The sequence below is a fragment of the Cavia porcellus genome, unplaced genomic scaffold (genome assembly GCF_034190915.1).
Source record: "Cavia porcellus strain 051 isolate PalLab524CR breed Dunkin Hartley unplaced genomic scaffold, mCavPor4.1 scaffold_31, whole genome shotgun sequence".
NCBI classification, from domain to species: domain Eukaryota; kingdom Metazoa; phylum Chordata; class Mammalia; order Rodentia; family Caviidae; genus Cavia; species Cavia porcellus.
In genome coordinates, this window is record NW_026947514.1 from 11,557,791 (window position 1) to 11,581,663 (window position 23,873).

The following is a 23,873-nucleotide window of genomic DNA, read 5'->3' on the forward strand; positions in this document are numbered from 1 at the left end:
TACTCTGTATCTGACATCTTTTAAGGCCATGCACTTGATATATTTAGGCCTCCATAATTTCCATTATGGTTTTACAGCGTTTACAGTGTAGGCAAATATGAATTAAATTATGTGCTATGTTAGGTGCACACGTGATTATTTTTATAGTTAAAGGCAACTCTGAGTAATCTTTAATATGTATTTTTTTCTCTTAGAATTCTCCTATTAGGTTTATTCAGAGTAGTTTATTATGTCTGTGTTTACTTTGTGAGCATTGTATGGATAAAATTGCTCATGTCTTCTTTCCCTCTCTACCCCACGCCCTTTCCTTTAGAAAACCCAGAAAATCCAACCCTTAAATCAACTGCTGTTGAAGGAGACCAAAGCAGAGACATCGGGACAAATATGATGGATGGACAAACGCTAAAGCAGTGGCTGGGGCTTTTTCCTTTTTCTTTTCTTTCTTTCTTTTTTTTTTTTTTTTTTTTTTTTTTTTTAGTTTGTTTGTTTTACTGAATGGACAAAGGCATAAGGACAGCTTATGTTAAACTTAACCATATTTAAAATTAAATTCCCTAAGAGGTATAGTATATATTTCTTACATAATAATGTGGCTACCAAATTCCAGAGTTACAGTGCATTGTAATGAAATCCAGCTTCAGATATGTGCTTTAACTATGGCTGCAAAGCAGACAAGCCCGCCTTTATTTGTACAGGAAGCTAGCAGTTTCATTGTTCTAGAGTTTTTGTGTTCAGTGATTTTATGACAGTCTGGAATGGCTGAAATTGCCTTTGCTGGGTAACCACGGGAACAGGGACTTGGGAGATAACGAGACCACCTAGCTCTCCACAGCCAGCTGAAAAGTCAAACCAAACCCCTGTCTGCAGTTTCATAAGTCCTGTGAAGGAACAGTATGTCCTACATGGATATCCCGAAATTTAGATTTGGTAACTAAAATCTTGCAAAGGTTTCTGATAATTTTGAGCTGCAGATACTTTAAAAAACAACAGATCGATGATTTTGTTTATTTCCTAGAAGACTTTCTTTTATAAATACTTTGTTTACATTTAAATGTATTAGTCTATATTTAATTTAAAATGATGAATCTAGTTTGAATCAGCTGTTATTCCAAGCTATCATGCTTCAGCTGTGTCAACAGCATTTATTTGTACTAATGCTACTGTTTCCATCAAAATTTGCCTGTGAACATATACAGTTCTTAATTTTCAAATGTCAGTTCTTAAGATATACTGTATGAAGCTATTGTCAGCTTCTCTATTTCAAAATGCAATCAACATATAACTATATTGGTATTAGAAAATATTTGCTTTTTAAAATATATTGATGTATGATAAAGATGATCTAATTTGTGAATGCATATGCGTGTGTGGTTACTTTTTATAATGTGAAATGGATAACGAATTTACTCAAAATAAAACATAGGTTAATGAGATGCCTGTGTTTGTGAAAAAAAAGTTTGAAATACTTTCCTGAAATTTTAATCCTTTAAAGAGTAAGAGAGTTCATTCTTAAGTAGTGAATAAGAGCAGCACAGTGATCTCAGCTGTAAATTACTCAGAATGATTAGTCAGAGTAAGACTTGCCCCCTCTTCTTTCCACCTGGCTGCTCCTTTGGCGGTGGATGTGTAGTGATTTGTAATATCCTTAATGAGTCCGTGACAGAATTACTCAACTACTTATTCTACTAGTAGCTAAAAATGCAGTAGTGTGAGGAACTGAACAGTGGTGGTAAAGAGATTCAGCAGAGTTTCTGTGAATTTCATTTAGCCATTTTGTTGCTGTTATCTTCTACCAGCCTCCGTCATACAGAACTGACTGCACTGTGACCTGGCGGATTTGTGGCGTGTGGCTAGAGAGCAGAACCCATCCACTCTTCCATGGTCAACACGGACTCGTACTTTAAATGAAACAAAAAATTTCAACTTAACTGTTAAATATTTGCCAAGTGAAAAGCTTTTGCTTTCCCGTCATGTATCTGAAAAAGGGCTGTGTGAGAGGAAAAACACCACTAGTAAAGTTAAGAAATGAAGGGAAGTCAGTCGTGCTCTTACAGTAGGCATCAAATTCTCAGTTCAATAGTTAGTCAGATTACTTTTAGATTTTTTTCCATAAATATGATAGCCTCTCGGTGTTTTGAAATCCTGTTAAAATGATACTTCCAAGCACAGATGTAAACAGAACTAAAAATGGTGACAATTAAGACCACCCTCACTGACACCAGGAACAAGACTGATACCCTTCGGAGAGTTCTGGCTAACAAGCCCGTGTAGTTCTCTCGCTAGGTGCAGACAGGGCAGGCTCTTCTTTTGTCCGCGGCTGCCAAGGCCTGACCTTTCCGTGGCTGAGTTTGGTTGTGTTCACTTCACAGCATTGTGTGCTGGTAGGTCAGTGGTGGGAAACCTTCTAGAGCTTTCAGTGACACAGACAGCCTTTTCTGGGTAACCACAGGCACAGGGACTTAGGAGGTAAGGAAGGTTTTCTTGTAGGGTTTCCTTTCTAGATCGTATCTATTAAAATGAGAACACTGCCTGAAGCCTCTTTTATTTTTCTCAAGCCTGATTAACTGGACGTACGTCAGATGGGAAGGCCAGTTTAAGGTAGCTCCTCTTCCTTTGTTTCTCTTTCTGGGCCTTAGAATTTCCAGCCTGTTAAAAACGTGTCAGCACTCTTGAATGGACCACAGGCATCAGTGAATGCCCAGGTGTGGGGGTGGCGAAGTCGGCCTCAAACTGCCTCTTACTGTTACCGCCTGTTCTCATTACTGTGGTGTCAGCAAAGTAGACACTAAGTGGGTTTTAGGTATGTTTAAGCATTAGCTAGCAACAGACACAAATCTATTATGCATTCTGTTAACACGGCTGATTTGTTAGCTCTATTCAGGATTCTCTGACTTGACCATCCTAAAGTTGTGTCTTGCTTCTGTGTCAGAAAATGACTAAGAAAGCCCCCAGGGTGTCTGCTATTCTTTTCCCCGTGGGGGAGAGTCCATGCTTACGTTCTGTTTAATGATGGTGGGTAACTGAAGTGCGCGCTTTGTGTAGCAGGATCCTACCAGTGTTCTGGGGAGAGAGGAAGGAGTGCGCAGGACTTGGGGGTTAGAACAGAGGGTGGACCTCTGGTGCGCCATGGGCACACTGCGTGTCCTTGGCCTTGCTTCCACTGAGGGACAGGTTACACTTACCTGTCAGGTAAAGTGTGCACAGTGCCTGAGGCAGTGGTGGCAAACCTTTTAGAGGCTGAGTGCCCAGGTGCAACCCGAAATCCACTTCCTGATCGCAGAATCCCAATACTGCACTTTAACCTGAATACTGAGGTTTTAGTTTAGAAAGCAAACTGTTATTTGATGCTCGGCTGCTGGGGGTGAATTGGCTTACATGAGCATGAAGAGGGCATTGTGTGTCCATTGCAGCACACATGCCATAGTTTCGCTGTCACTAGCCTAAGGTCACCATGCTTTTAAGGGCCCATGAAGATGTTTTATCTCTGGCAGAAAGCAAGACATATACTTTGCATTGGTAGAAAGATGACTTGTCCAGAATATGTTCACTCTGACATCAGTGAAATTATATGTAAGTAGTATAAATGAAGTATATATACTAAAAATTATATATATGTATGTGTGTGTGTATATATATAAAACTGTGTGTGTGTGCATGCATGTGTGTGCATCTAGTGCTTTCCAAAGTCACAGTGCGGTTCAGTTTCTGGGTCCCTCACTCTTTGTAAAATGAAGGTATTGAACTGGCTGGATGATCTTTGGTTCAGAGTCAGGCATCATGGAGCAGGCACTGGTCAAGACTGACTATGGCAGTTTTCCCCTAATTTGAGTCAGCAAGAAATGTTCTGTAACAGATGACAATGAGATGCTTACTGTACATCGGAGGAGCATGACTCGGAGACCACAGGTCCTCCCCTCAGGGGTTTCACTCTGGAACTGGGTTCGGTCTGTTGTCTGTCAAGTGCAGATATGGGAGCTGCATCCAGAGGTGTGATACCTCCGCCCAGCTAGCCTTGCAGCTGTTAACTAAGGCTGTTAGGACTGGGTTTAAATGCCAGACAGATTGCACAAACATCTCCTTTAATAAACGTGTGTCTAATATGTGTCTCGACTTGATAACAGCCCACAGCAGCTGAGGACAGGAGGTGGGGCCTTTCCTTGGTCACCCAGGGGACATCCTGTGTGAGTGCAGATGCCTCCGCTTCAGGGCCTGCTGTTATGCTGAGCATCATGTGTGTCGTGAGTCAGGGCAGAGTAGGGTCCACCACCCTGCCCAGAAACAGGAGCGTCCTGGAGGTTTCCTCATAGATCAGGAAGTGAAACGGCCGGTCCACTTTGACAGTGGGGGGAATGGTGTAAGCAGTAATTTGTGATATCGTTCCTGCCGCTGCCTCTGTGCCTTTTTCATCGACTTCGATCACTGATTGTTGTAGAACCTAGGAAAGGGAATAATTGGAAGACCATTTGAGGAGCAGTAGGGATTGAGACATTAATGGAGCCCTCGAAAGCTACACATCTGGCCTTGCCCCAGAGACTTGGGGGTGCAGGGCCATTTGTGTGAAGTTACAGTTGCTCTGAGAAGCACCTTAGGGAGCTCAGTGAAATGTAGAATGTGTGCAGTAAATTCTAGGCTTGGCTGACAGGAACTCTCTGGCAGGGACATTTATGCATACAGGCATCTAGTATTTATTGAACATGTACATTGTGCTACTGATTTTTAAGCTGAGCTGGTGTTTTGAGCTTTCTAGGTTCCCTGAGTCCTTTGAGCTTTATTTTGGCAGGCAGGGTGGGGGCAGGGCATGGTAGCTTTGTGGGCAGCGCCCTGGCATCTGGTGCTATGAGGCACTGGCTAGAGCAAGACAAAGGTCTTCCTCAATCCTAGTTGCCAATACTCAGGCCACCAGCCTGCTTGGGGACCCTTGTGTCCAGGAGCCAAATGTCATATGAATGATGTGCCTTTATAATGATTATAAGAGGAGACCATGGGTCGGGGATTTAGCTCAGCAGCATAAGTGCCTGCCTGGCAAGCACAAGGTCATGAGTTCAAGCCCCAGTACCAAAAAAAAAAAAAAAAAAAAAAGACCATGAAGACATCACCATAATAACACCTGGAAATATTTTAATTTCCTGGGATTAAAAATCCCTGAGAGCAAATAGAGGCAGAATATTTAATGGTTTATAAACTCGTGCTCATGGTGATGCTTTAACCATAGTATATTTCTTATGTTTTCCTCATCTTCACAGCAGAGACTCAGAACTGGTCTGCAGGACCGCTGTGTTTATCTCACCTTCCCTGTGATGGGAAGGCCTGGTGGCAGGCCCTGATTCACCTTCTGGATCTTGCTCAAGTAAACATCAATCACTTCAAATCGCTCTTAGAATTGAGAATTCCAGCCACATGAGAAAATAGACACCACATCTCGTGGCCACAGGAGGATGGAGTGAGCTGTGGTTGCCATGTGGCGGTGTGGCAGAGCATTGGCTTGCACAGGGAGGGCAGAGAGGTGAACAGAGGCCCGAAGAGCCAAAGCAGTTCCTGCAGGCCCAAGGAACTGTGGAGCATCCGGATGCTGCCTCCTGATCCAAGAGCACTTTCTTTGAGAAGCATGGATTAGCTGGGGAAATGGGGTGGGGGCAGCTGACTCAACTTTTTCTTAGTGGCTTTTGAGCTAGACCATAAAGGACCAGAAAGCATGAGTTAGGGAGAAGTTCCAGGTCAAGATTTTTTATTTAAATTAAGACAGTTATGGATGAGACTGCTTCTCAAAGAAAGGAAGAAGTCCCTGTCACTTAAATATGGAAGGGTGGGGCAGACAAACCAGAGGGCCAGTTGCCAGGGGTAGCTGAAGAGGAGGTATCCCCAAGAGATAGGAGGTCAGGCCACATGGTTTCTGGGGATTTCTTTCATGAGTTTTTGCAAGATAATATGGATGAGGAGGAGGCTATTGACACTCCAGTTCTAGGATAGATTTCTTCTTGAGCATTGGGTAAAAGCTCTACTGAAGAGTAATCAGTTGAAAAAAGGTATTTTAATAATGTGCTTTGCAATATTTAAGATGCCCAACTTGGATGCTGTTGCATGTCTTTGAAATTTAAATTATTTCTCTAGGCGTGTGATTAAAATTAAATGGTGGCACTTCCTGCTTAGGATTGGGCCCTGGTGAAGACCCGACTTGCCTTGGACACCTGCAGATTTCTTAGAGTAGCTGACAGTCCACTGAGGTCGGCCAAGGGTGAGAAGATCTTGGTGACTCCCATCTGCTTGAGCAGTTTGTGCATCTCATACTTCTGGTCCAGCTTGAACTTGGGAAAGAAAACCTCCATTTTCCTGTGGTGCAGACACAGATAATGATGCAACACGGACAGAGCCACTGCTTGTGAACACTTTTCCCTTTTTCCCCTTTTTTCCTTCTTCCAAGGTTATTTCCAACGCTATTTTAACAAGTCTCCCTCAGTGGACTGTGCCTCCCTCACACTTTTCTTTTATAATGGTCTATCTCAGAGGAAATACTTGCAGCTTATCAAGTGTTATCGCCAGCTCCTGTGAACCAGTCCTATTTCTCAGTTAATGCGTCACATTCTGTTTAGTCATCCATGCCATACTTGGTGTTCATTTCTCTATTTTTTAAAAACAATACAGACCACTCCAGTAGCTGCTTCCTGCATCCTGTAGACTCTGGCAGGGTGGCTGTTCCCAACCCCAAGGTCTCATGTCCCGGGAGAAGCCTAGGAGTCTGGAAATGGACAGGTGGTAGGGAATGTTCGACCTGCTCTCCTACCCAGAGTAATGATCACCCATATCGGAGTTCTCCTTTGAAAACAACATGATTGGAAAGATGATTCTGGTGGCCTGAAAATAAAACCATGAAAAGAGATTGATGCTAAATTTTAAAGAAATCCTAATTTCTTATTCTATCAAGTGTGGCCACAGATACCAATACTGATTCCACAAGGTGATTCAGAAGAACAATATACACTGAGCACCCAGAACTGTCTCCAGTGTGTCCAGGGCCTTAATGAAGATAAATTCCTGCTTCATCCTAGCATCACTGTCCATTGTCTGCCTGTCACATCATTGGGCCAGTCTGTCAGTGTGGAATATAATGGAGAACATCCTGTGTCCTGAAGATTAATTTATAAATTCATATAGCTAACATCTATTGGGAACTTTTTATGTTCAGACTGCTTTGCTAGGTGCTAAAGATTTTGAGAAAAATGAAAAAAGAATAAAGAAGATAAAACTAACAACAAGGCCCCTTAGCCAAACCGAACTCTGTGCTAAGTTCTGGGCTGATGGTACTCGGGACGCACAGCCATGGGTTCTGGCTGCAGCTGTCTTCCGAGACTGCCTGCTCTGTGTTTCCCACTCCTCTAAGCAGAGCCCCTCCCCAGGCGATCGGCGATGCCACCTCAGATCTCTGTCCCCAGCCTGGGCTTGCCCTGGTCTCCAGATCCAGTGGCCTTCTTGCCATCTCCATTTGGGTATCTTACAGCTATTCTGATCCAAATGTTTGGACTGAACCCTTGAATTTCCCCCAACCTATTCCACATTCTTCCCCATTCTAGAAAATGATATAACTACTCTTCTAAATGCTCAGGACAAAAGGTGTGCCACCGCCTCTGACAATGGCTTTGTCTCTATCACTGTCTGTGTGTGTGCATCTTGCCCTCTTTCTCTCTCCCTCTCCCTGCTCTATTTCTCTGCCTCCCTCTGTCTCCCCCACCCATTAAAATTCTTCCCAGTCACTCAGAATCCCGCCGTCATAGTCTCAGCTGCAGCACACCATCTGGATCATCATGGTGGCCTTCTACACGACTCTTGCAGCCGTGGCCGCCTCTGTCTTTTTCTCAGCCAGTAACTTGTATGATCCTTTAGCCTGATTGTGTTTCACCTGCACGCAGAGCCCTTCCATGGCTTCTCATCTCACCTGGGCAAAGCTCAGGCCTTTTCCCAGGCTTGAGAGGGGAGGTCCTGGGTGCCTGGGCCCCTGCTCCTTTCTGACTTGTCCACACACTACAGCCACCCTGGCCACTGTGATGTCCCTCACTCCCAGGCACTCTCTATCCCAGAACATTCCCTCTTCTGCCTATAGCACTCCTGTCCCCAGAGATAGCCACACAGATCAGACATTTGCTTACTGTCACCTTGTTAGTGAGGCTGACTTGCCTGCACCCTGCTGACACACTGTCTCTGTCTGGGTTACTCTTGGTCTGCCTTTATTACTTTGTAAATTCCAGGAGGACAGGGACCTGGCATGACGCTGCTCCCAGCGTCATAGATGTATTGTGGCAGGAGAAGCATCTGAATACTCACTGAGTGAATGCAAGAATGAGCCAGGCCTGTGGCAGATGCCAGGGAAGCAGGGAACAGCTCACACTGGCTCTGCCTTCGGGGAGCTGAGTGCCTCTGGGGCGGATGGGGACGAGCCACAATGCGATGGGTGAGGTGGGGGGAGCTTTTGCAAACATGGATGCAGTGTAGGGAAGTCGTACCTGGTTTTCATGTTCCTGAGCCACATTTCCACCAGGTCTACGGTCAGGTAGTCTTCCAGGTCGAGGTGGTCTCCCATTTTCTCCGTGAGTACCACCAGCATGGTGGCATTTCCTCGGTAGGGCAGTTGAAGAACGTGACAATGAAAATTGCTATCAAAGGTGGAGGCAAACTTTCCCTGTCTGTACATCATAGGCACCTTCACTGTCCTGTACTTGTCCAAGTGGAAAGTGTCAGCTTCCGTGAGAACAGGGTCAAAGGGGGTCAGCCACTTCCCTGAACAAGGAAAAGAAGATCCCATGCAGAAGCCATCCCCTTGGAAAGCACGGCTCCTGCTCCAGTCACACAATGGACAGGGTTCGAACCCCGCTCACTCCAACCAGGAAGGTGTTCCCTCATTGAGTTAGCCTGGACTACAGCTCAGGCAGGCGGAACACATTCCCCAAAGATCAGCTGTTCTCAGGGCGAAATCCAGGTTCCACCCACCAGCCCTATGGAATCACACAGAAAGCAAGAAGAGGCCAGCCCCAGCCCCCGCTCCCCTCCTTGTTCAGACCTGAACCAAACTCCCCCTCATTCTCCCTGGTGGAGGCTCCAGTCTGGAGAACACTTCAGGCCTCTGCCTGGCCCTGTCTGCTTGGGCAGCCTCTTGCTGCCACCCTGTCCAGTGCACACCCACACGTAAGCACATGTGTCACCCCAAAAAACAGCGTCTCTGGCCCACCCACTGCCTTGTGGGGCTCTGACAGCAGGGGACATGCAGCGTGTCCCTCCTTCAGGACCTGTCCCTGAATGTGGCCTGGTGACTTCAAGGTTGCTTCCTGTCCTGGGTCTTGGTGGGTTTCCTGGTGCCTGCTCTCTACCTCAGTGACATCAACACCACGTCCTGTACCTGGCATCAGGGTGCCAGGGAACCCTGTTTGTGTCTGGCCTCTGCCATTGATTGTTCACTTGATTGCCTATCAAGTTAACCTCTTCCACTTCCACATTCATCTCCTTTAAGAAGCAGACATTGGTCCCTGATCTACCTGCTGCATTGGCAGTTGGGAAGGCCAAAGGGTGTGTGTGCGTGCACAGGCTTGGACGTGCCAAGCACAACTGTGCACTTTACACTCATTATCCCACATAGCCTCCGAGCTGTAGCAGGTGGGAGGACCCCTATTTCCTGGGTAAAGAATACAAGGACTGATCCTGTCATTTGCCCAGGCCACAAAAGCAAAGCAGGAAGGAACAAAGATGCAACCTTTTGGGAATTATCCTACTCTGCTCCTTCCCAAGGACAGAAGGGACGTGGGCAGAGATGTTGTGACACCTGTAAGGAGCACAGGCAGTGGGCTTAGGAGGGCAGGGGCCTCGAATAACTCTCAGGCACCACTCAGAGCATCTGTGAAATTTGAGAACCTGTTCACAGGAAGTCCTTTGGCACAACCACAAGCTGACCAGAGGGACAAGAATGGCAGTGTGACAGGGCCCTTCGGCTTTGGGAGAACAGAACATGATCCAAGTACCTTTGAACAAGATGTAACCCACAAGAATTAATTTGGTTTCAGGGTTAATGCCATCAAAAAGCTGGGGAATTTTCCCCCTAGTCTCTTTGTTAATGTAATAATTCATAAGCCTTTGGGCCTGCGAGGCATTGTGGAAATTTGTAGGCACACATACTGTATCGAAATAGCTCTTGGATAAATTGCGGAAGGTCTCGTTGACTTCGAAATCCTTGTGGATGAAGGCAAAGCTGCCCTGGGCAAGGCCCAGCTCAGGCTGGCTGGAGAGAGTCTCTCTGAGCTGCTGGAAGAGTGCGGGCAGGAGCAGGGGCTGTGTCCTGCTTAGTGCTTGCAGGCCGAGTCCCTGCTCCACCTGGGCTCTGGTCTGTCCTTTGGCCCCCAGCATCAAGGCCCCCATGGCCAAGGTCATTCCGAGGGGGGAGAAGAACACGTTGCCGTCGTGCCTTGTGGAGATCTTCCGCAGCAGCCTGAACCCAAAGTTTGAAGTCTCATTGGAGAGCTGCTGCAGGCAGGTCCTCGGCCATGCCTTCTCCTGCTTTTCCTCTTCTTTTTCAGGGGGACCCTGCATATCCCCCCAAGTTTGGTTCTGAAGATCCTTGGACTCCAGAGTCTCCAGTCCTGTCTGATGCTCTGGTGAAAGGGGACCGAGGGCCCAGCTGGGCACCAGCAACTCCACCAGGAGGGCTGAGAGCAGGAGACCCAGTGTCACCCTCATGAGACCAGCAGCGAAGGCCAAGGACCCTCCTCTCAGCAGCAAGATTTCCTGTGCAGGAGAGAGGACAGAGATTGTCTTAGTACCTCATAAAGTGTCTCCTCCATGCAGTGGCAAATGTCACCCTCCAGAGTCTTACCTCTCTCTTGGTGGTCTTGGCTTGTGATTTCAGCCTTGACCAGGAAGCCCTGGGGCCAAGAGGGCACATTCACTCACCCCGGGAAAGGACAACCCTTCACACCAAGCTTCCTCCATTCCTACCCCTGCCGGGCCCTCAGGCAGCTCATGATCTCTGACTCCTTTCCTATTCAGTCAGGTCAGAGCCCCCTCTGAGGACAACAGGCATTGAAGAACACGGGCAGGTGTGGACATCGGAGCAGCGCTGGGGGATGGGGCAGCTCCCACCCTTTAGCTGATCTGCTTCAGGGAGCCCCTCTGTGCTGGGCCACAGAACCTTGGTGTGTGACATATGAGGCCAGAGATAATTAGGCAATGGAAGAGGAAAGCTTCCTCCACCCCAGTTTCCTGATGAGAATCCTCCTCCCCTCACCTCTGCTGCCTGTTCCTCCAGGCTGGCCTGCCTGCCTGCCTTCCTTCCTTCCTTCCTTCCTTCCTTCCTTCCTTCCTTCCTTCCTTCCTTCCTTCCCATCCTTTTTCCCTCCTTCCTTCCTTCTTTTCCTCTCTCCTCCCTCCTTCCTCCATCACCTAGGAGCTGCTGGCTTCGCTGCTCAAGCTTCCCACCTGGCAGTGACTCCAAGCCCACATCCTCACCTCTAGTTGTCCCCGACACTGCCACCTCTCCCAGCTGTCTCCACAGCCTCAGGCACCAGCCTGGCTTCTGTACTGTGCCATCTGCTATGTTCACACCAGTTCTAACCACACCTCTGCGTCCCAGAGGCTGGCTGGCAAGCCACCAGTATGGCCACTCTCCCCCCGTGCTCACTCTCTTCTGGACCCAGGAGGGCCTGGGACTGGGATGATACCCAGGAAAATGGGTGTAGGGGATGCCACAGGCCTCCTGGCTGCTCCCACCACAGAGACTTCACTCTGCAAAGGGTGGTGACAAGGAGATGCTCCTGTGCTTCTTGATGCAGAGGGCTGAGTTCTCTTGTGGGTCTGGAACAAAATCACACCCAGCTCCTGCTCGGTGTGTTGCTCCTTGCTTTGCCAGTGGTGCCACCGAACTTAAGGCTCTGTCCTTGCAGACTGAATGCGCCTCCCGTACTCTGTAGAGCGCTTCTGCTGCATTTCCCCACAGATTCGGGTTAGGAAATATCTCCTAACCCTGAACGGCAGTCCTCTGTCTTGTAGGCCACTGCCACTGTTGGGTAAGCACTTCCACCTTCTACTGCTCCTATGGAATAAATGTCTCTGTTCTTTAATAGACGGAGTCACTTTCTATACTACTATGACAAAATACCCGACATCTGCAATTTAAGGGAGAAGTTAATTTTGGCTCGTGTTTTTCGTCCATTGTTGGCCAAGCCAGGAATGGTGGGAGGGCTTGGGCAGAGGGAAGCTGCTCACATTATGGTAGCCAGGAAGAGGGAGAGAGAGAGGAGAGACAGAGAGAGACAGACAGACAGAGAGAGCAAGAGCGAGAGCGAGAGCGAGAGCGAGAGCGAGAGAGAGAGAGAGAGAGAGAGAGAGAGAGAGAAAGAGAGAGAGCGCCAGACAGAGAGACAGAGAAGACAGGAAGGGAGAAATACCCTTCTAGGTGACACCCCCACCCCTATCAACATGTCTTCCCACTAACATCCTCCCCTCTATGAAACCCCACCTGTGAGGGCATGAGGCTCTTGGGGAGACAACCCAGATCTGAACCCCAACAAAGCCCCATCCCCCAAGGGGGTGGTGGTAGGAGGTGGGGCCTTTGTGAAGTAATTAGATGTAGATAAAGTTGAAATGAGCCTTCTCTTTTTCCACAAAGGACATAGGAAGACAGCAGCCATCTATAAACTAGGATGCCAGCCCTCACCATAGCCCAGCCCTGCAGGCCCCAGACTGCTGGCCTCCGGGACCTCAAGAAATGCATCAGTTGTTCCAGCCTTATAGTCTGGGAGATTTTTGTTAAGGCAGCATGAACTAAGACATTTATGTTATAGTACTTACCTCTTTAACTTGTAAATTAAACCCTTGGCAGAATACTCCTGAATTAAGAATTACTTTTGTCTGTCCTCGGGAAATTACGCTGGCACAACAGCTAGATGCAAAGTCTCGCCTCACTGTTTCTGAAGCCCCCCATTCTGTCCCTGTCCGGCCTGAGCAGTGTGGCCTGTTCCTCTGGCTTTGTTCACGCGTGGAGCAGTGCAGAATCCCAATGTAGGGCTGTTTCTTGGCCTAGGGCAGCAGCAAGCTCGGCCATCATGCCTTCCTACATAGACCTGAGCTATAAAAAAACCATGTGCCCCTGAGCCTAGTGTGTCCTCCCTCTGCCCACGCGAGCTGTGGTGGATGAAACATCAAGGCTTCTGAGACCTTTTGCCTGGCCCGCTTTCGGCTGAGAAACCCGTGTATCTATGACATGCCTCTCACCCTCTCTGGCCCCAGCTGGCGTTTAATTTCCATCAAGTCTAGGCCTGAGGACTCTGCGCTGCCTACCCACCCGTGCCTCATGTCACAATCCCTAGAGACAACAGGAGTATCTCATCTCCCCAGTCTTCTCCTTTAGACCCTCCAAGGGCTCCCTGGCATCCTCTACCTCTTACCTTCAAGGGGCCTCAGGTGCCTGAGGAGATCATTCAGAGAAAAGATGAAAGCTTTTTCTCTGTAGCCCAAAGCCTTCTGCAAATATTTGCAATTCCAAAGTGTGATGCCCCTGTGGGACTGTTACTGATTAACATCCTGCTCTGAGGTGGTGAAGATTTCGGGAAACCAAAGACCCCGAGAGGGAGGCTTCCCACATCCCCCAGCTCCTCTACCATTCCCGACAGGATGGGGCTACACTGCAGGCTTCTGCTTTCTGCTCAGCTCCTTCTGGGATGGGGTGAGAGGGTTTTAAACCCTCTGCATGGCTCTGCCTAGCTCTGCATGCTGAACGTGATGAGAGAGAAAGCAATAGTGGCCTTCATTGCTGCTGCTCAGCCTTCTACCAGTGCTGGGCACCAAGTAAAATGTGGGGTAGGCACAAAGATGTTCAAGACCTGCTCTTAGGGGGACAGATGGGTACATCACTACTTATAGTACAGAGCCTCGCTCAAGGCAAATGTTGAGACTGAAAAATCAAGTATTCGATGTCAAGGCTAATGGGGACCCTTTAAGGCCCATCTTCTTACAACCTGCCACACTCTCTGTGTAACAATGCATACTTTATATGGCTCCTACCTGCAAATGAAAAAGATAACAATGCTCTATAACAGAAAATCAAAATCAAAGGAAATTATAAGACAAGACTATCATTCAATATAGTGATGCTCTGGCCTCACTGCCCCAGCCGAGGTGACGCCATGACCATGCCAGGGATCAGTGTGCTCGCAGGACGGAAGCAAGGCTATGGCAAAGAGCTTTGTTAAGCTGGGAGCTAGCTGATCAGATGACCGCTGAAGGACTATTGTGCTAAAGGACTGTGTTGCCAGGAAACTGACTCAGAAGTGGTTTATACAGAACATCAGCGATCACAGACAGGGAGGGGGGAACCTTTGCACAGGCAGTGATTAGTTTGCCCATGTGCAGTTCCTGACATATTACACAATGGTCAGGCTGGGTGAGTGGAGGAATGTCCCAGATAAGAAAGAGGAGGATAAGCAAAGGTAAATATGGAGTCGGGCCTGTTGGGGTTAGGGACTGGTGCTGATGCCACTAGAGGAGTGTCTCTATGTGCTGGCACTCCCTTTGTATTGACCATTTAATCTCACAACTGGTGTCATACCAGTAACATGACTTTCGGAAATGAAGAGTTAAGCTTGATCAAGTTCCAGACAAAACAAGACGTGTGTGTTGTGGGCTGTATCTTCATGTGCCCCCAAAGCCTCATGTGGTCATAAGTGGGGACTTTTGGAGGTGGCTAGATCTAGGTCTTGTGACACTGGAATTAAGGAAGCCCACCCTGGGTGAGGGTGGCACCACTCAAAAGGCGAGGGGTAGCCTAGAAGATATCAGAGGGAGAGGCAGGCTGCTCTGCAGCTGTCGTGATTGCTTGCTGCTTGCTTTCTGCCTGCCTTGCTCCTCCTTGATCTTCCTCTGCTGTGTTATTTTGCTTTGGAGCCGGCCAACCATGGACTGAAACTTCTACAAACTGTGAGCTAAATAAACCTTTCCTCTTATAACTTTGATGCTGGATATTTTGTCTCAGCAATGAGAAAAGTACCTAAGACAATGCATCTTCATGGAAAATTGAATGCGTAGCACAACTGAAAACTAGTTTTAAAAATATGAAATAAAACAGCTCTGGGACTGTTATGGTCAAAACTCAGAGAGTTTTTAAATGGATTTTTCATTCATGAATGTGAGATGGGACACTTGAGTCATGTGGAATTGGGGGTGATTTTCACACTGTGGGGGTGGGAATTATGAAGCATGTTTGGTTTGTCTGGCATTACTGACTCTCAATCACCAGAAGCCAACACTTGCTCAAACCTTTGTGAAAAATCAACCGTACCACACTGAGTTTTCAAAGTGTTCTTTTTGGTCAGTGTCTGTTCCCCCCTCAGCAGCATACTGGAGAAGTCAGATAGGGATGCTGATGAGCTTGCGGGGCTCAGCGCTGGCCTCCCCTGCCCAATTTGAGTACTGCAGCTTAGGGCTTCTTAGCTCCCTGGTGGTTCATGGACTGCTTCTGCAGTCGAGGACTAGCTGCTGTGCCAAGCATCGGGGTGGGAACATGGAGTGTGCCTGCCCTGCAGCTGGGCTCACCTGGGCTTCAGCAGTGTCACAGAAGTCCTCATGTTGGGTGGGGCTAGTACAGGTAGCACAACAGGGGCTGGGAAAACTACCTCCTCCCTCCACTTGAGTTCAAGCCACTCCAGGGCCAGTCCTCCTTCCACCGTTCTAGAGGTAGAAAATAAAATAATAAAAAACCAGGAAATCTCTGAAGCTCAAGGCAAGAGCAAATGCATATGTAGGTCTCCTGACCTGGCCTTTAGTAACTTTTCCCTCACTCTAATTATCTAAACATTTGTAAATATGGACTGCATCTTGTAACTTACACAGAATGAACTCTGGGAAAGTTCTGAGAACTAAGAAGCCCTTGAGATGACTCAGCATCCTGTCAATGATTCCTGTAAATGTTACCTAGAGATTCAAGGGAAGCCACCCAGGCTGGAGTGCCTATAATTTAAAATCAAAAAGCCTGATTAATCTGTATCCAGCACTTTTTACTTGCATAGTGCATATTTTTGTTAGAACAGACCTTCCTGAGCACATTTCCCCATAATCTTCAATAAATATATTTGCTTTTCATTTGCCATTGTATGTACAGTATTATGCAGTATTTTGTTCTTTGTATACAAGAGCCTTGAATCTATCCATTGGATCCATCCCATGATACCATTTGGTGAGCCAGCCAAGAGATAACAGACAACATTAGCCATTAGTAGCCAAGAAGCCCAGCTAAACAGGGAGGTAACTCTCTGCTTGGGGAGATTCTTCTCTGTCTTCTCCTAAGTTGAGTGCATGGAAAGATTCCTGGAGTGAGCAGCTAATCTGATCAATGTTTGAAGATGACCAGACAGTGGAGGAAAGGCCTTCGCAAACATCCTGAGCCCGCGCAGGAGGAGGACATGGAGATGGTGTGAGTGCTCCACCATCCCTAGGGCAGGTAGTTTGCATATAATATGAAGAAGGAAAAGAGGCTTGCTCCTCCCTTTTTAAACTCTTTTTGTTTTTGCTGTTTTCACCTCCATGAACTGCTGCCTCTTTGCCCCGCCACCCAGCTGATTAGACCGCTATAAACTATGAGCTAAGTAATTATTTTCTTCCTTAATTTTGGGCATCAGGCATATTGTCTCATCAATGAGAAAAAAGTAACACACAAGAGTATGTTTTGAGTTGGATCGGGAATTCAGCCCTACTAGGTCATATCCCTGAGACTAACTCCCAGAAAGGGCCTTGAAAAGGAACAACCCTTTTGAACAGGACAGGGATTAACCCCATAGATAGGCCTGTTAGGTTTCCCACAACTCCTGTTGCCCACAAAACCTATCTGGATATTCAACAATACAAAAACAAAACAAAACAAGCTCTGCAAATTTTCCAAAGATTTTAAAAATTTGCTGATGGTTTCCATACCTACCAATGGTCTTGACCTTACCTGGCAATATATCCAATTCATTCCGGTTTCTTGCTGCACAGCAGTAGAATAAGCTTAGGTCTATCAGTCAAAGCTCTGATAAAATCCAGCTTCTTCTCAACTCTGGCTTAAAAAAATGCTACAAAAGTATACTAACTTATACCAGGCATCTAGAAAAGGCCAGATTTTCTCAGGACAGTCTTTCATTAGGCAACCATTTCCAGATATAAAGAGAAAGGCCCAGAGATTTCAATAGGGCCCACACACAGGGTAAGTCAGTTGGTCCATGTGGCTTCTTCAGTCTTTAATAATCGTAATGAAATGAAAAACAAACAAACAAAACACTGAGTAAGAAAAGGAAGGCTGGCCTAAACCGTGCTCGCCCTATAAAGTCTGCAGCTATGAGGGGAAACAGAGGCAACCCAAAGAGCGGCAAAAGCAACTCAGAGTGCTTCAAGGACAAGCAACTGGGCACTGGGCAAGGGTGCGCTCTCTCAAGTCACCCAACCCTTGTCAGATCTGTCAGAACACAGTGGCCTTAGGGGAGGGACTGTCCTTGTTCCCAGAGAGAGATGAGGTCATCCACTATCCTGGTGGCCAGGGAAATATGCTCAGACAAATGATGGTGACTGAAGAGGTCTGTGTGGCCCCTGCACATGGACATCCTAGATGTAGCGGGTAGGCTCTGTGATGTCCCCATCTAACTCAACTCTAGCTTCTTACCGGGGTGAGCTTTTATTCCATTCCACAGTTGGCATGGGCCGTGACGGAGTTAGCTGTCGGTTTCTTTACCCCCCCTCTGAACTGCTCGCTGGAAGTGTCCTTTTGCAATCTGCCTTTGTGGTGATACTGTATGTCTCGTATCAGTAATTGGAAGAGTAATACCCATTCTGCTTAGGTCTACTTTGTCACTCAGATATCTGGCAAGCTGTGTCCTGGTTGACAGAGACCCAGCCAGCCTGACACAGTGGGGCTAATTTCCTTGCAGGGAGCTGATCCCTGAACATGGCATGGGAACACCCCAGGGAGGACTGTAAAGACCATTCTGACAGTCATTCAGCTGAAGCACCCTATTCTACACCTTTACAGAAGACAGTTTAACTTAAGAAAGAAGTTAGGCAAGAGGTAAAGTCCATTATTGATGAATTTTTGGCGACAAGCTTGCTGGTGCCTTGCCAGGCCCTGTGCAATACACTCATTTTCTCAACAATCAAGTCATCAGCAGAGTATCACATATCATGAGATCTCAGAGTCACTCAACAACATGGTGTGCTTCTGGTGACAGCTCTCTGGGCTGCACGATGTCATGGTGGAAGTACACTTGTCTATATCAGTAGAGTTTCTCTTTTGCTTATAATTTCCCTAAGAGCCAACTGAAGAAGCTCCACTCCAGTGGCCCACTCTAAATTAATCACTTCACTATGGTTCCACCTGTCACCTCCATATTCAGGTTACATCCACTTTGTATTATTAATATAAGGCAATGGAGATGAAACTCATGCATGAGTTTGGGCAACAAATCACATTCCACCAGAGTTGAGACCATTCACAGACCCCACTCTGTGAGTGGGAAAACATCTGGGCGACCGGGATTCCTCCCGGTTGGCACCTGTACCCTGCTTCCACCCCGAAGCAAAATGCCAGTGCCCTCCTTGAACTGCGATTTTTTTCCTTTGGTGGAATCAAAAGACACTTGAGGAGGGAAATGACGTTCAGGGAGGTTAGGTGACTTGCTTAAGGATAAGGAGCCCTGAATTTGAACCCAAACTCCAGTTTTCAAAGGTAGTACTATATCTCCTAAACACAACTCTTTACTGTAACAATAGATCCTTATCAAAAAAGGCACTTTTCTAACCTGGGAGGAGTCACGCTGCTGAGATGATGTTGCATGGATCATAGAAGGGCAGGAGCAAGGATGCAGAAACACAGAGAGGAAGGATACTTTCCCTCATGGGTTAATAATCTGGAGGGCAGAGGGCGGTGGGAGTGAGTTTGGGACAAGGGAGATGCAAATGAGAGGGAAATGCAGGCATCTGGAACTGGAAACCCCATTATTTCTTCTCCAAGCCAAAACAGGTTTTAGGTAATAGACGAAAATTAAAAAAGCTTCTCGTCTGGAAATCAGGACATAGTTGGCGATAGAAGAGGTAGCAGGCTAGGGCTGAAGAGGTCTTTGCCTAGAGCCTTCAACAGCTCTGGGCAGTGGGGACCCAGCAAGTCCCCAGCACAGCCTCCAGCTGCTCAGCGGCAGTAACAAGCCTGGCAAGGCCTCTCCCAGGGATGTGCCAAGTGGGACCATGAATGGCTGTGACTTCTGCCATGTGGTCCCTGCTAGCTCACCATCCTTCTACAAGGCCCTTTGTTTGTTCCAAGGGGACACTGCAGAGATGGCTTTCAGGAGTCCTCAAGTTGGTGCTGCTTCAGGAGGTGCAGTGGGAGGGAAACCTTTTCCCACTTTGTGAGTGACACCTGCCACCTGGACATCCACCTCCTGGTGCACCTGCAGGCACATTCCTTCCTGCTATTGCTCTTGCTGCTCAAGGGTGGACCCCAGCCCTGGCCAAGCCCCATCCCAGAGCCCAGCTTAGACAAAGGGCACCCTTTCCACCTGCTCAGGAAAAGCAAAACTTTGGAGCCAAACAGAGCTCTTTTTATCTGTGTACTCTTGGGCATGTCCCGTAACGTCTCTGTGTCCCCAAACAGTGACATGTAAGATAGAGATAATAATGGTGTCCCTTTCGTGGGCAGGTTGTTGCAAGAGGAAAGGAATCAATGATGCACACTCCACTCAGGGTCAGGTGTGGAGGGTAGGAGCTGCTGTCAGCATTGTTTGTATTCCTGCCTGAAGCAGAGGGCTGGTCTGCCAGGAATTTAAGTGCTTTTTCTAGGGCATGAGGGTGATAATGATGGAGTGGACGGTCACTTGGTTGGTGAGGAATTTTGTCAGAGGTCATGTAGCAGAAGAGCAGACATGGGATCTCATAGGCAGCCATTATGGTTTGTGTCTGAATGTCTACTCAAAGCCTCATGTGGTCATGGAGGTGTGGGCTTTTCAGGAACAACTGACTCTAGAGTTTGTGACTGATTCATTGTCTAGTGCTGGGACTGGGGTTGTGAGTGCTACACCCACCCTAGGCAGGTAGCCAGCATACAATACAAGGAGGGAAATAGGCTGGTTTCCCCCCTTTTGCTGTCTTCTGTCACCATGAATGGCTGTTCCTCATCCTGTCTTAGAGCCTGCTGAGTATAGATTGAAACCTCCACAAACCGTGAGCTAAGTAAACTTTTCCTCCTTTAACTTTGGGTGTCAGGTATTTTGTCTCAGCAATGAGAGAAAAGATAAGGCAGAATTTGTTACCAGAGAAGTGGAGTCATTGCTGTGACTTTACTCTGCCGTTTTCTGGTTGTGTCACTGTGGAAGCCAACATATGGCTTTGTCAAGACCAGCAGCACCTATCCATAAGATATGTGCTTCATGTTCTTGTCTGACTCATTTCAAAATCAAAGTGCAAACAGAAATCACTCTCCTAAGTAAAGAAGAGTCTGATTTCTCATTCAATTTTAAGGATGTTTCTCTGAAACAAAGAATAAATGCAAACAGAACTAGCTATTATGTTAAATCCAAGCTTTAGCCATAGCTTGTAGAACAATTCCCCAAATCCTGTCTTTGGGGAAGTAGAGCATTTTTATTTCTGTTTTCTCCTACTTAAGTCATCATCTGAAGAATACTATTACAACTATTTGGAGAATCACAAAAATCCCAAATGCCAGTGTTCTGAGATGGAGCAAGTGTTTTCGGGAACTTCCTGCTTTGACCACAGAGCGCTCTCTATTTCCTGGGATATTGAGCTGAAAACAACCAATGTGAGGAGCTGAAAAACTGCTCTGCAATGGTCTGTTCCCAGCATATGCAAACTGGCCCCTGGATGCTGAAGCAAAGGCAGCAGACAGATGCAGAGCTGCGAGGTATCGGAGGAGACTTGCAGAAGCCTGATTGTGGATGGAAGCGAGACCAAGCACATCCCTGCAAGTTAGCCATAAAGAGGGGAGTATCTATTGGCTAGGACAGGAGTGACTTCATCCAAGCCCAAATGTACCTGGTTTATTTTGAACTTAGGTCAAAAAGTGAGGCGCATTCCTGGTGCCAGGTCTTGTTGTAAAACTCCACATACTACTCGAATGGTTTGATCTCTTTATAGGGTACTAAAAACTTCAGGGTTACTTTGGTATGGTCATGGCAGCGACCAGTCAAGATGACATCAGCCATGACAGGCGGAATCCACATATATTGTGGAGTCCTTTATCTTTGTAGAGTACACAATCATTGATTTGTGCTTAAATTTACTATTTCTCCATGATACTTCTATAGCTTCATTTTGATTTACATTGAGAGCTCTGACCCTTAGTTTATTGCTGTCTGTGATGTGAGGAATGCCTCTAATTTTACCTTTTTATTTTTTTCCAAAGAGCTGTCCAATTGTTCCAGTATCAGTATCATTTATTTTAAAGTCTTTCTGTGCCAAATAATAAATTCCCACTTGTGCGTGGGTCTATTTCCAGACTTTCTAACCTATTTTATCAGTCTGCCTATTCGTGTGCCAGGACCACAGGTTCAGTTACGAAATCTGTGTCACGTGCTTGAGTACTGTGGCAATCCTGCGCTGTTCTTTCCCCCTTCCCCACCCCACAGCCTTTTCTTTTCAGTGTTTCCCTGGATGTTCTTGTGTGCTCATTTTTTCTATATGGATTTTGGTATCATCTTGCCTATCCGGAGGTGAACAAGTATTGATATTTTTATTGAAATCTCAATAAATTGATAAATTAGCTTGGGAAAGCCAATGTGTAGGTAATGTTGAAGCACCTTATTCCAGAAGGAATATCTTTCCATTTGCTTAAACCTAGTTTTTAGGAATGTTTTATAATTTTAACAGTAGATATGCTGCACATTTCTTGTTAAGTTTCCTCCTGCCTGTTGCATCTCTCTGGGGCCCAGCTTGCTTCCATGGGCTGCTCTCCCTCACCTCCTTGGCCCTCTCCTTCCCTCTCTCCTTCCCTCCCCCATCCTCTTCTTTCTTTTTCTTCCTCTTCTTCCTGTCCTTGTTCCTTCCCCCCTCCCCCTCCCCTCCCCCTCCCCTCCCCCACCCCCTCCCCTCCCCTTCCCCTGCCTTCTCCCTTTCCCTCTTCCCCCTCCCTCTTCTCTGCTCTCTCCTATGGGGTCTCATTTTAATGCTGGGGACAGGAACCAGGAAGGCAAAGCCTGTTCCTCTCGCAGTGTTTCGTTAGCGCCCGTTAGCTCCCTCTACTGACAGAATTTGTTATCATGCCTGACTCTCAGAGCAAAAATACTGAAACGGTATTTTACAGACTGATTTTACAGAGCAGCAGTGAAGGGAGGATTTGGATCTGAGAAGCAATAAGCTGTTATGAGCACAGACAATGTGTTTTCATTTTGCTTCGGACAGTTATCTCTATTTAAAATCTATTGTGATGTATTTTCTATTCGTGCCCACATCGTTCCCTTCTGGTGCTCTTCATTCTTCCGTGTTTGAATGAACGGGAATCATTCTTTTTGCTTACTGAGTAAAGAGCTACTTTGAAAACTTATTTGATGACAATGATATCGTTTATCATCTTTTACTTCTCTGGAAAAATTTACTTTGTCTTCATTTTTGGAGGATGGTTTTTATCTTTTCTTTTTTCTTTTCCTTTGAAGGATATTACATATGCTGTCCTCCAGACTTCAAAGATATCTTTTCAGTGTGTTGTGGCTGGCATGATTCCTTATTTAGCTTTTTATTTAAAAAACTCACAACCAATGGTACCCTCTTATACCCTCACCCAGCTTTTACAAATACGGATACATTTCAGAACAACAATGGTCAAAACCAGGGAATTACAAGGAAGCTATGCAAAGATCACACATTTTTCAGTTATTCTGCCAGTGTCCCTATTTTGGGCCCAGCATCCAGCCCAGGACCAGGTCGCATGGGTTGTCATGGCCCCTCTGCTCACTCACCCTGGGACAGGACTGCATTTTCTTGACTTAGCTCTTCCAAGAGCGCTGGCTGATGGATGCTCTGCAGGACATCAGCCTGGGGTTTTCTCCTAGCACCTGTAGGTATTTTTGCATTTTAGGTAGAAATGGCAGGAAGCCAAGTGTCCTTCCCTGTGCTGAGTGTCACAGCAGCTGTCAGCTTCTGATGAGAAACTGAGCCTCATCTTTATCTCTGAGCCCTGGGCCTAGTCTTTTTTTCTGGATCCTATTAAGACTGACCTCTTGATCCTTGGTTTCAAGCAGTTTGACTATGCTGTTCCTTTGCTGCCTCTTCGTGTTCTTCTTGCTTTGGATTTGCTGAAATTCTTCTACCTGTGTATTAATAGCTTTCATTCATTTGGAAAATATTTAGCCATTATTTCTTCAGCATCTTTTTCTGACTCCAACACCTACCCCTTCCCTAGACTCTGATTTTAGATAATAATGCAGCCTTGCAGGCTTGGTTCAAATGTGGGTTTTTTTTTTTTTTTTCACTATTGTTGATTTTGCAGCATGGTTGGAGGATGCCTAAGGGATTCACATTCCTCAGCTGCGGTCACCCTAGGGCCACCCAGTACTTTATTCTGGTCTTTTAAAATGACTATTGACTTCCAGGAAAATTAGCTCTTTCCATATTTTTGTCAGTTTGTCATTTGCCTCATAGTTTAAATTTTCTATGAAGTTGGTTGTCTGTATCTTTTTCTGTAATGGTTTTTAAGTTTTGAGCATTCTCAGATAAGTCTTTTTCATGAGATTATTTCTGAAATGCATACACATCTACTTTTTATTTTCTGATTTAATTTTTTATATTTAAATCTTTGATCCACTTGGAGTGGGTACTAATTTAAAGATGTAAGTGATGTCAGCTCTTCTTTTAAGTTGGTTATAAGGTTGCTCCAATCATCC

General features: G+C 46.5%; 2 protein-coding genes across 5 annotated transcripts in view; one reads left to right on the forward strand and one right to left on the reverse strand.

Annotated features, from left to right (window-relative positions):
- Positions 1-1,433, forward strand: part of Ppp4r4 (protein phosphatase 4 regulatory subunit 4) — a 101,636-nt gene extending 100,203 nt beyond the window's left edge. For all 3 annotated transcript variants that reach the window (XM_063241433.1, XM_063241434.1, XM_023561880.2), the window contains one exon: positions 314-1,433. In XM_063241433.1, coding sequence (XP_063097503.1) covers positions 314-338 — 25 coding nt within the window. In that variant the 3' untranslated portion in view covers positions 339-1,433. The remainder of the gene's footprint in view (positions 1-313) is intronic.
- A 2,627-nt stretch (positions 1,434-4,060) lies between these two features.
- Serpina10 (serpin family A member 10) lies at positions 4,061-13,506 on the reverse strand. 2 transcript variants are annotated; one of them, XM_013144385.3, is made up of 6 exons: positions 13,416-13,506; positions 9,999-10,758; positions 8,493-8,766; positions 6,779-6,849; positions 6,177-6,327; positions 4,248-4,435 (listed from the first exon to the last, which is right to left on the reverse strand). In XM_013144385.3, the coding sequence occupies exons 2-5, from the start codon at positions 10,708-10,710 to the stop codon at positions 6,197-6,199; spliced, it is 1,188 nt and encodes a 395-aa protein (XP_012999839.1). In that variant the 5' UTR covers positions 10,711-10,758; positions 13,416-13,506; the 3' UTR covers positions 4,248-4,435; positions 6,177-6,196. The 2 variants fall into 2 exon arrangements, with proteins under 2 accessions (XP_012999838.1, XP_012999839.1); XM_013144384.3 differs by lacking the exon at positions 6,779-6,849 and having other exon boundaries at positions 4,061-4,435.
- Positions 13,507-23,873: the final 10,367 nt, after the last annotated feature.